Here is a 12,638-nt window from a genome sequence, read left to right on the forward strand (position 1 = left end):
AACTGTGTTTTCATGACAGTGCTGTAGCCTAATTATGCCAAAAAGCTAAATAAAGAGAAGTGCACTACGTAAATATTCCAAAACATGTCAGTTTAATTCCATGTAGAAATGAACTATCAGCAGTAAAAGTGATGTTTTAATGACCACTGAGGGTTGCTGCAACAGACCCTGGTCAAATTCAGTGTAAAGTAGAAAGTGTCCTGGCACTTACATCCAGGAAACAATCAAGCTTTTAGTTCATATTGAAGACTCATGCTTACTTCTGAGAGCCTCCCAAAAAACACAGCTTAGAATTCAAGATTAAAACCAGATTTTTCTCGGCAGAAAACCAGAGAGCATCACGGCCATAAAACCTACACACACACACACACACACACACAAAAAAAAAAAAACCCACCAAAAAAAACCCAAAGAGATGATAATTTAAACTGAACCAGTAAGCAGGAGCTGCTCATGGAAGTTGAGAAGATGGCCAAAACTTCTCTTACTAAATTGAGGAATGTGATAACACCACATGTGATAATGTGCAATGATATTTGGTACCTGATTGCTGGTGTTAAAATAACTTTCTATCCCCAGAGTTTTCGTTATTGTAAGCTAAGATCCTCAATACATCATGCTGCCTGTCAGACTGGTCCCAACCACGGGATGGATTTTTATCTGCATCTCCCTCATGTTACCTATTTCCCTTCCAAATCACGGGATTAAAACTATTTTAAAAGTAGATGGGAGGGGGATACATAATGCTAACATTTACACAAAGACTTTAATTCTTCTATCATGGTATTACACATCTAACGCAGGAAAGAAAGGGGCATATGGAATCCACATACCTACCTCTAAACACGAGACGATTTAAAGCAGCTTTCTCAAGAGAAGCTTCTCTGTCAGACCCTTCTCGTGGTAAGGATGTTCCATTCTATAACTAAGACTATGAAGCTCTTAGAAAGATGAACAGCTGTTATACTTTTACAATAGTTGAGGAACCTAGGTATTACTCGTACTCTGGGAAATGGAGTTCCTTCTGACACACAAAGGAAGTTATATAGAAGCAAGTTTCATACTTTGAATCTTCTTTCACAAAACAGAAAGGTGAGCAATATCCAGGCTCTTTAGATGAAGAAAACTATGAGCTGTGTCCGGCTGCAATTAACTCGCAGCATCCAAATCTCCAAGGATGTTTATGTTGTGTAATGCTGTGGAATACGTGGGTGCTCCTGCCAGACCTAAACTGGTTCACGTGGATTTGTGTGTGACAGCAGCCACACTGCTTCCAATTCCCAGCCTACAGCAGGTAGGGAGACACAGTCAAAGCATTTAAAGGTCCTCGTCTGCATCTCTGTCAAAAGTTAAAACCACTGTGTGCAACCCAAGCAACGGTATACGCATCAGTAGATGAAAACATTGGTAAAATTGGTGCATGCCACGTCTACCTTCACTAGCAGTCTGCAGAAGACCGCCCCTTCCCAAAGGGCAATATACATGCCCTGCCTCAAGAAGAAACAAGGACACGTACACTTCTTTACTTGAGTGGAGAAGCACGTGCTGAGGTTGGGAAGAGGAGGATCCGGAGATCCAGACCTTTTCTCCATATCCTCCCTCCAGGAGCAATGTCTGTTACAGTGAGCCTGCATTAGGTTCACCATTTCCCAGAACAAAGATAAGATGTGGCTGAGCTAGATCCACAGCACAGCTGGGTTAAGAGAAAATACTCTAAGGAAATGAAAAAAAAAAAAAAAAAGACTGAGGTGAGGAAGGCTGGCATACCTTTAAAAACAGCTGAGACACACCAATATCCTTTCCATCTTCCACTCCCCCGTATCTGAAAAGTAGCGTGACATTAGAGATGTCTTCTACAGCCTGAGAGACACCCTCCTCTATCCTACCCCCTCGGCTGATCGCAGAGGAAAGAGAAAACAATCGGATGAGTCACCGCTGGAAATCTGCAGGGCTGGATCGCATCTAACCCATCTACGCACCAGACACAGGAAACCAAATTACTGCCAGCCTCCCGACCACGTCTGCTTAGATGCCGGAAAACGCTGCTCCAACCTTACGTGTTGCTACCGTGGCCAGCAGATACGGTTCTTGCAAGAGACTCGCCCGCACGCAAAGACCAATACTCGTTGCCGAAATGTGCACGTTAAGTATTTTGTATTCTGACAAAATGAACCATTACATTGAGAACCAGGTGTGCTTTAATGGCATTGCTCTTCGTAACTACAGTATATCCAAATAAGTTTAGGAAGAGAACATTGACCTTCTTACTGTAATTTTCAAGGGGAGACAGTTTTCACAAGGAAAGATCAAAGATTCCACTGAAAGATGGAATGCCACAAGATTTTAGTTGCCACATTAAAAAAAAAATAAATTAGAAATTCTTAACTGCAGAGGTAAGAAAAGGAACAAAAAAGGAACCATAGGTACACACATACATGCATTTTTCAGCCAGGTCTAACAGTAGGCTTCCATGCCCCATGGCAGGTAAATCAGATGAGATACTGATTTTACAAATACCTAAGTGAAAAAATTAAAATAAGTGTAATAACACATTCAGAAATTTAGAACAGTCTGAGACTCTATTACCCCAATCTTTTAAATGGCCAAAATGCAAAACAAAAAAAAAAAAAAAACCACCACAGATTTAAAGACTTAGTACATTCTATAAAATTTCATAATTTAAATACTTACGAGGTAAAAAATTCATTCCAGTAAGAAGGAAAAAGTAGTTCTTTACAAATAACCTTAGGTGCACATTTCTCCTCTTCCTTTTCCAAGCCTCTCTCCTCTGTCATTCCTCCACAGCGCACAGCTCCCAACCCCATCCACTGACACCCGACATGCAGAACTTCCTGGAGTCTTTAACGATGCTCTCAAATGAGATTACAGCCCGTGTCTGCAAGACCTACCCCAACGTCACAGAGGACTTTTGGATTTTATCAGACGCATGAAAGCTAGGTCATTAGCGAGCAACCCAGTCTGTGCATTTTAATGGGGATTTGTCTATGAAAAAATTCGTCGACACGTAAGACTCGTAGCTGTGAAGCAATGCCCTCCTGAATAATCATCGAGTGGATGCTTATTATATCAGGGTTGTGGTTTTTTTTTCCCCTCTCCACAGCATCAGGCAAATGTCTGTGAAAGATATCCATCTGTACCCGGAGCTCATGCCTTCGTTCTTACTCCATTTTCATTTAGTCCAAATAAGAGCAACCTTTTTATGGTAAGCATACCTTTTTATGGAATGCCGAGATCTTGCACTGAGGATGCCCACCTGACATTTTAAAAAAAAATTATACGAAGGTGAGACCTCTGGAGTTAGTTAAGACAGCTGATGTCACTTTGTTAGAACCCCTTCTATTTGCAAAAGAACCTGCAATCGAATGTCTGGCCCATTTTTGCTCGGGATTACATTTTCAGGTGTACCAAAAAGGTATGTTTTGTCAGTGGCACCATTCAGGCGAACGGAACACAAGAAGGAAGAGAGGTTTTTGCTAGAGTGGAAATGCAGTGATGTCTAGCTTCATCTAACCTGAAATAGCATCCAAAGAAGCATTTCAAGGCAGCGCAGCAGCTGTTGCTACAGAACCCCCCCCCCCCCGCGTGGTGTCAGATCTGGATCTTAATTTTTCTTCCTCTTCTCCACAGCCGCTTCGACATCTGGTTTCGTTTGCTTCCGTTCTTTATCACATCGTGCTGACACGGTCATTTGACCACATAGAAAGTCTCGGATCAAACTCCTCGATCCAGATTTTTAATTATTTTTTCCTTCAGGAAGGAATTTAACTAAGTAACAAACAGCAGGGGCAATAAAGTACTTCCAGGAAAGAATTTGCAACTAACAGTGGAGATTATATCTGGGATTAGATCGTACCCCTGAAGGGCAGGTGATGATCACTGCAGAACTGCTGGGCCACATGGCCCACCACCCCTGAAGGACCATCTCCCAAGCAACGAAACTCCAGTGAGACGCAAGGGCTGCTCTTGCCGTAGCGGAAGTCAGTCTATAAGCATATCAAATATTTTCAAATGCTCTGGCCCTGAAACTCCTGGCAGAGTTTCTATTTAAACCAGCTCCAACTGTATTTATGAGCCTTATGAAATTCGTCCTGAAGAAGCTAGTTATGGCTGGAAGCCAGTCTCCCTAATTCAGGTGTCTAGGCGACCCCGGGCGCCTAGCGAACGGCTCCCGAGTCACATAAGGAATAGAGCCGGGAAACGAGCAGAAGCAGGTGACTTGAGAAACCTGCAGGGAAAGAGATGGCTTGTCTCAATTCAGGTGTCTGCCTCTCTTCATCCCACTAGCTCGGCTGCAACCGGACAGCGAGCTGCCACCGAAAGGCCAACTCCACCAACACCACCTCTTCCCCAGCATGAGCGCAGGTGCCCACCTCGCATCCCAGGAGCCAAATATTGCAAACCAGGTTGAATTTCCATCGTCAGATGAACTCCCTGAGCCAAATCACTGGAGGGTCAGGCAAACACCACTATCACCGCAAAAAGACACAGCAGAAGCACATGCCAAGCACTGGAGTTTCAATGACACCTTGCTGTGATAACATCCTGGCACAAACACAGAACCACGTCATTGTGGGATCTACCCAGGAGGACAGCTTGGCCCAACCAACACCTTTCACTGTCTGTGCTAGTTGAATTGATCCCAACCCAGATATTCCTTTAAAGCTGTGTTACATGACAATGATTTTGACTTTTTTGGCCAACATAGTAACAACTATTTCCCAAAGTTAGTAGATCAGGTTGCTTTTCTAATAGTAACGACTGAAAGCTGAATCACATCCAGAACTGAAAGTTAGGACTTTCACATGAGCTGGTGCAAAAAAAATGTGCCAACACACCCAGCGCTGGCAAAAAAAAAAATAAAATAATAAAACCAGTCTTATAATTCTCATGCCCTTCCAAGATAATCCCAGATGTTTTGTACCACAAATGCAAAACACTGTCGAAATTGTTTCTCTATTCAGCGTAACACAAATGAAAGTTTTACAGCTAAGTATCCAACTGGAAGCAAGCACACTGTGAGTCAGATCCATACATCTTTCTTCTCATTGGAAAAATAAAAATTTAGCACTATTCATAAACGCTAAATTTACAACTGCTTGCAGAAGCTCACAGCACGAGGAACCAAAGAACCTATTTTAAAGTAGCTTATTCACTACATTCCTTTAGATTTTCACTCAGATTGACAGTATTCAGATACGTGAAAAACAGCAAAACCAAAACACTCCTCCTAACGTAATTTGGATAATAAGTTAGGTGTGTCAAGCACACCTTACACCAGCAGATACATTTCCAGAACACTGTGTCTGAAAGCACGTGCTGTTTTTCATTAAATTGCTGAAGTTGGAAAGCCCATTTAAAAAATGATAGTTAAGAGTTATGTTAGTCTCGTTAAGCAGAAAAGGCTGGGGGTTTTTTGTTCTGTTTTTAAAAAAAATAAAAATATTCCTCCTGGAGTGGATAAAGGAACTTGAAAGAGGAGGAGTGGTAGGTACAAGAAACAGCTGGAATTTATCTGGTTCTTACAACTCAATAAAACCCAAGCGTTTTCCAAAGTTCAGCAAGGTCACCGTCTAATGTAATACACCCCAAGTGCTCATTAAAAACTTAAAAATTTTGACCAAAAAAAAAAGAGGTGTTTGACAAAGAAAAGGTGCTAAAAGGGAGTCCATAGTAATGGGGCAGAGGGTGGAGTACTAAACATGGAAATCATCATCTCACCTCCTCCCCAGACCATGGGTGGGAAAAAAAAAAAAATAAATGCATGACCTCACATAAAAACGAAGAAAGCATCAGGACACCGTTCAAAATACAAACAAACAAAAAGACAGGAGGAAAAGAATAAAAGTAACACCATGACTAACTGTAGCTGGAACCACAAAATGCAGAACAGAAGAAACAGAAGTCCAATCAGAATTGTGTGTAGATCCTCTTAAGCTGTAATGCATTTCCCCAGTATAGAAGACATATCCATTTCTATAGTCAACAAGTTAATTCTTCCTCTTAAAGTGTCTGCAGACGCTGCTTTCATGCGAAGTTTTAACACAATGCTCAAAACTACAAAGATAAACCATCCACAAAGGAAACTACACTGTGAACTCAGCTCAAAGCTATGCATGCCCATCGCACAGGACTGCGTGAAGACAGACTGCAAGCATCTCCCAGAAATCCAAATATAGACTTAACTTGAAAATATATAAACCCACCTTGCAGAAATCAGGAAATGGATTCTACTCTCAAGCAAAAATCAGTCCCATTTTTCTCTCAAACACATCACCAAATACACTACAGACACCTTTCCTGAGGTCCAGAAGGAAGGGGACACCAAGGTAACAGAGAGAATAATGTTAAGCCAGATAAAACAGTATTACTGTCACCCTCTCCCTCTAAAACATTATTGCTAGCCCTGTTATATGACATTTTGCCACAGCACTTTCATAGTCTGCAGCCAGCAGAGAACATTATTTCTAGGATTGACATTCCCCACAGTATTTACTTAACAGCATGTATATTTATGAATCAATTCATATTTATACATTAATTGGATACACTTAGTTTTACTTCGTGCAAGGGCTCACTGCCAAGAATCTACACGTAGTAATGAAATATTGATGCATCCACCTAAAAGAGAGTTAAATACATCCCTTATGTAGACGTGAGCCAGGACTTTGGCAGCCGGGCTGTAAGAAGTTCTCCAGAAACCAGCCCACCCAGGTTTTATGACTTGACAGAATTACCCAGTATTAGGCATAGTTTAAGCAACACAGTATATAGATTTTGCCTTTTCATTCACACGTTTTTCATTCTGACACCAGCCAGGACATTGACTGGCTCTCTACACGCTATCTGAGGACACCTTACCCAGAACAGAGACACAAAAAAAAACAAAAAACAACTTTTCATAACGATTAGTTCAACTGAAATAGAGGTACCTATGAGAAGAGGATTTGAACAGTAAGATGAGTCTTCTGTCTCTACAGTTATTCCTCCCGTCTGCCATACCAGACTGTACGCATTAGATTCATGCTTGGGGGAAAAACAAAACAAAATAATCACCGAGGTAAGATCTCCATGCAAATGCAGGGAAAACGTGGCTGCTAGACACCTCTTGCTGCATCTGCACAAGCCATAAAAATATACAGTAGAAATGCAGACGTCGAACACGTTTCAACAAACAAAAACATTTGGTGGCCACATGTCAGAGACCATTCGCTGCATTTGATTGCTGCGCCGTTGCTCCAAACCAGAAGACTTCAGTAAGTAGTCCTGGCTCTCACGTTTTAATCCTCAAACTGACTCTTTCTACCAAGCTACTCCTAAATCTGCTTTTTTAATCTTCTGAGCAGGCAGGGGATGGGGGGATGTGTGTTTGTGTTTGGTTTTGGGGTTTTTTTCCTGGAAAAAAACACAAAAACAAAAGCCCCCAAATAATTTTCCAACATCCAAAATGTAACAGATACCTTTAAATCACAAGGAAGATAGTTTTGAACTCTGAAAAGCACACTGTAATGCAATCATAAATGAAATTGTTAGCACACCCAACAGCATGCAGATAAATTTGGCTATTTCACTACGTATTTAATGGCCACGGCAGATATGAGCAGCAAGAGGTATCTTTAGTTGCCGTCCAGACACACTGGACTCCCTTCCTGTAACACTGCCTTATTGAAAAGGATAAAAACCTTATCTTGCTACAGGAATCCTAATGGTGAAACACCTCCCTCCATCAACCTCATAGCAGCCTACCAATATCTGAAGGGAGCCTACAGGAGAGCCGGAGAGGGACTCTTTGTCAGGAAGTGTAGTGACAGGACAAGGGGTAATGGTTTTAAATTGGAAGAGGGGAGATTTAGATTAGATATTAGGAGGAAATTATTTACTGTGAGGGTGTTGAGGCACTGGAACAGGTTGCCCAGGGAAGCTGTGGATGCCCCATCCCTGGAAGTGTTCAAGGCCAGGCTGGATGGGGCTTTGAGCAACCTGGTCTAGTGGGAGGTGTCCCTGCCCATGGCAGGTGGTTGGAACTCGATGATCTTTAAGGTCCCTTCCAACTCTAACCATTCCATGATTCTGTGATCAACACTGGGTAGTGTTCGCACTAGAAAGGACTTCTGATCCACTGCAGTGTCCCTGCATGAGGAACAGTCCCAGGACCACAGGTTCCTGCTCGTGAGTCTGAGACTGATGCTCTTGACGATGGTATCATATGAAATCAGTAGCTTTCAGAACATCTGACTTTAGCAACTCTAGATCAGTTCTTAGCAGAAGAAATTAAGCTCCCAAGAGGCCCTGTAACAGTTTGCGATATTAAGAGTTATTTGGCCTAACACTTATTTTTCACTTCAGTGGATTTGTCAAGGTTGTTCCATGTGCTTTCCTACAGCTCTGCTGCTTCCCTCCCAACAATTGATTCAGGCACACGCTCACTGCCCACCCTCCCTCAGACGGGATCTGCACATTCGACTACTTCGGGGGAAAAAAAAAAGAAATAAAAAAATATTCAAGCGTTATTTGCCTCAGGGCACTGCAACTAAAGATTAACAGACTTGGTGGGTTAGGTTTCAAGTTGCTTTAGCAAACAATTTCAAACCATAGACATTTACCTGAAGACTAGGGTTCATTTATGACACAGAACAGGAATCAAAAGCAGTGGTTTGGGGGGTTTTTTTTGGGTTGTTTTTTTTTTGTTTTTTGTTTTTTTTGTTTTTTACAAGAAAACAGCACACACCCTTCTTTCCTCTTGAACTCTCAGAGAGACATCATCCCTAAAATAGCGAAGGGTGTTTTGGGGGAGAGGGACCACGTCTCCCCTTCGCTCACGAGGATGAACTTGGTGGTGGGCTGCAGAGAGGAAGAGGCAGGCTGCCCTCCCACATCTTGAGGCAGGAAAACAGACTCGGCAGTCTGGGATATTTAATAGCCAGGGGAAGAATGCTTTGGTTTGGAGGAACAGCTTTTGGCTCGCTTAAGTTATAAAATGGAACAGTACGCAGTAAAATAATTTTAACCCAGCTATTTCTAGCTTTGGCAAACACAGCTCTACCTTGGAGAAACTATTTCTGAGTTGTGTTGTTTCAGTGTTTTATTCTGGTCTGGGCGCACACCGTCTGCCCCAGCTGAGGTGCTAAGTAAAGGCTGAGCTGCACGCGCGTTTGACCAGCAGCAGTTGCTACAGGCAGAGCTCAGAAGACTCCAGACATCCCAGATGAAAGAACCCACCACCAATAACCACTGCTAGGTTCTGGGTAAGGGACACCTGAGAAGAGCTTGAGTTTTGCACAGAAAATGACTACTCTTTCCCCAGAAGATGTCCTTGACAGCCAGCTCTCCCAGAGTGACTAACCACCACCAGTGGGAGTAACCAATACCAAGACGAGCAACATTATCTCCTCTTCCAGTTCAACACATCACATGAAACACAAGAGTTTGGGGACTACACTTTAAGAGGCCTCTGCACCATAAAGACTACAGACCTGCCTTGTCTGCATTATCATAAACTATGCCTCAACATGAATCTGAATTGAAGAACAAAGTCTTTCGTTAACTAACACCAGATATCAGATGCAAATCTTTTGTTGTTATTGCTGTTAATCAAGTTGTTGAGTTTTTTGGTGTTTTTTTGTTGTTCCTTCCCCCCCCCCCTCCGTTTTTGGTACAGCTTAAGAACTAGGATCAGATATTTAAGCTCCTACCAGCCAGTGGCTGCCGTACAACATGGAGACTCCAGCTGGGAACAGGCGGAAGCGGGACCTGACCAGGACACAATTTTCTCTCACCAAAAGCTTCCAGAACATATGGGGGTGAAAACTTTTGATGTTTTGGGGTGCCTTTTTTTTCCCCCTCAGATCTGAACAAATACAGCTCCTCATTCCCGTTACAGAAAGCTCTCAGCTTCAAGGTTTGAGCTCAGGTCTTCCAAGGTTTTTTTAAGTCTCAGAGTCCAAAAAGCTCTGTATTGACATACAGAAAAATGTTTACACAGAATTCATTAGCAAAGGGAAACAGTAACAGTTTACAAAGAGATTTTTGCTTGTTCTTTTAAATATATAGTAGCTAGTGTTTGTATGCTTTCATCTTCCTCTAATGTTAGGGGGAAGCTGGCACACAAAACCTTACCAAAACATAAGAACTTCAAGTTCATAAATATTTGGAAATCTGCCTCATCTTCAAAACTAATTGTTTAATGATTAGGACTCACCAAGTTCCACTCTCAATCACATACACACCACTGCATTTGACCAAGACTCACAAAACCTTGAGACCGTGTCTCCTTACTCTAAAAATACCTTTACTCATCTCACACAATGGAAACAGTTGGTCGTGGCTTTTTAATCCATCTGGATTTAAAGGGTAGAGAAACACAACAGACTCTCTGAAAGGCAAACCTCATTTCGTAGGGAAATAAATATTTACATCTTCCTTCAACATTATGGAATTCTTAACATCCTGTTTATCAATACCTTCAGGTTTTTAAGTTACTCGATTTACAAGAGAACGTCTCTCCAAGGGGTAAGTTTAAAAGTTACTTTAAAACGAGAACAGCTTTCACGTATCAGAAACAAAGTATAGCCACAAAAATTAGATGGGGAAGGGGAGGGGGGAAGCTGAACATATGGTTTTTTCGCTACAGAAACAGTGCGCCCTTTACACTTCCACCCCTTTGCTAATGCTCCCATGTGCTACTGGCAGGCAGAGAGGGAACCTTTTGTAGGAAAACCAGCCAGCATCAAATGAAAATTAACAATAATCAGAACAAATCCCCAAATTCCTAAAATAGCCTTTTCAAAGACAACATTACATCAACCTTAATGATTGAAACTATTTAAAGTAAGCTTTGCCAATTGAAAGAAAGCAAGGTAAGGAACATGTACGCTCGAGAGGAATGCTTTAATTACCTAAACTCACAGCTAGCTCTGACAAAATTGACACTTGAGGAAGCCAGGACTGCTTTAATTAGCTACATTCACGGATGGCTCTTACAGAATTGACACTTGTAGAAGTCATCTGCGATACCCTCGCCTACGGTGCTCTCGGTTCAAAATCCTCAATGGATTTTAAGCACTAGATGTCATCATTTTACAGAGGAAACAAAGAAGCCTGGACTCGGGTCTTGACAAGCTTGAGAAGATGGGGAGGTAAAAAGTAACAGACACCCTTCTCCGAACACTCACTCTTCAGAAAGTTACTGGGGCAGCATTTCTGACAATGGAAGTTTCATCTCAAGTGAACAGGCGCACAGAAATAAGCTTAACACATTAAAACACATACAAACCAGCACGCTAAAGCTCCTCTCTAAGAGCACACACTGACTCTAAACGAGGCTGTTCGATATTTCTAACATTTCTCTTAACACCTTCCACGCCATCAGCTCCCCTGACTGTACTCACACACACACACGCTCAGGTACAACTGTGAGCAACTCCTTTCCCCGCGCATTAACGCACAACACTGTGGCTTTGTGCAACGATAGGGAAACACAAGATATTTACATCAAGCCCTGTGCTCAGTCAGACACTCATGTTTAAAAATAGGAGAGAAAGAAAATGACTGTAATTTCAGGTTGCTCTCTGTCCTGAACTCTTTCGAGACAGGAAGACGAGGAGTGCCTTTAATTCAGACCGTCTCAGAGCAAGCGCTAGGAGAAGTAATTTACAAGATGGCAAGAAATTACGAGCCCTAATGACAGGAGGGCAGCCCCGCCAGCCTGTAATTTGGATTTCTGGGGAGGGGGCCGTCGGCGATACTGCCGAGACGGATCTCTTTGCACGATACCTTCTAAAAATAGCAGCCGGCAGCCGCTGACAAAGAAACCAAAGTTTGGGAGCCGCGTCCCCGACGCTCCCGCCCGGCAACCGGCGGCGGCGGGGGGTGCCCCTGGGCCGCGCAGGGGGTGCGGCGAGACCCCCGACCCACCTGGCGGGGGGGGCCGTGGGGCGACAAGGGGGTGACACAGACAGACAGACGGGGACCGAGGGACGCCTCACCTCTACCCATCGCCGAGCTTCGGCGAAGGCCGCCTGGCAGTCGCACTCCACGTCCTCTCTCCCCTCCATGGCCAGCAGTGAGTGAGGGATGGAGAGGCGGAGGTGGGATCAAGCGGCCGGTCCTCCGGCGGGGTGGGGGCGCGGGGAGCAGCCGCTGTCATTCAGCTGCCTCCTTTTAACGCTCCCCGCGCCGTCTCCTCCCTCCCTCCCTCCTTTCTCCGCCTCCTCCCCCTGCCGGGAGGGAGCTCGCTGGCGCCCAGCGACCGCAAGAATTCGAAGGCTGTAAAGCAACACACACCCCCTTTCCCCGGACGCCCGGGAGGGGCTGCACACACGCCCCCCCTGCGGCGACGGTGGCTCCGTCCCGCCGGGCCCCTCGTCCTCCCGCCGCCCGGTGGAGGCTGCCCCCGGCGGCTCCCCGCCCCGCCGCATACCAGGAATAGCTGGGGACAATCGCACCTTTGAGGGCCGGCCACCTCCGTCCCGGACCCCCGCCACCTGCCGCCCCGCGGACCGCCCCCGCCCGGCCGGGACGACCCTGCGGGACGCCGCCTCCCGCTCTCCCTCCGGTCGGGCAGCCGGAGCCCCGGGCCCCGCCGGCCCCCCCACCTCCTGCCCGGCCGGTCTTGCCTTGCG

The 12,638-nt window shown here is 44.4% G+C and overlaps 1 protein-coding gene across 1 annotated transcript in view; it reads right to left on the reverse strand.

Annotated features, from left to right (window-relative positions):
* Positions 1-12,071, reverse strand: part of LMO7 (LIM domain 7) — a 136,954-nt gene extending 124,883 nt beyond the window's left edge. Inside the window, exon 1 of the mRNA XM_074148826.1 lies at positions 12,003-12,071. Within this exon, the coding sequence (XP_074004927.1) occupies positions 12,003-12,071 (69 nt within the window). The remainder of the gene's footprint in view (positions 1-12,002) is intronic.
* Positions 12,072-12,638: the final 567 nt, after the last annotated feature.

Source organism: Numenius arquata, chromosome 1, assembly GCF_964106895.1.
Source record: "Numenius arquata chromosome 1, bNumArq3.hap1.1, whole genome shotgun sequence".
Classification (NCBI taxonomy): domain Eukaryota; kingdom Metazoa; phylum Chordata; class Aves; order Charadriiformes; family Scolopacidae; genus Numenius; species Numenius arquata.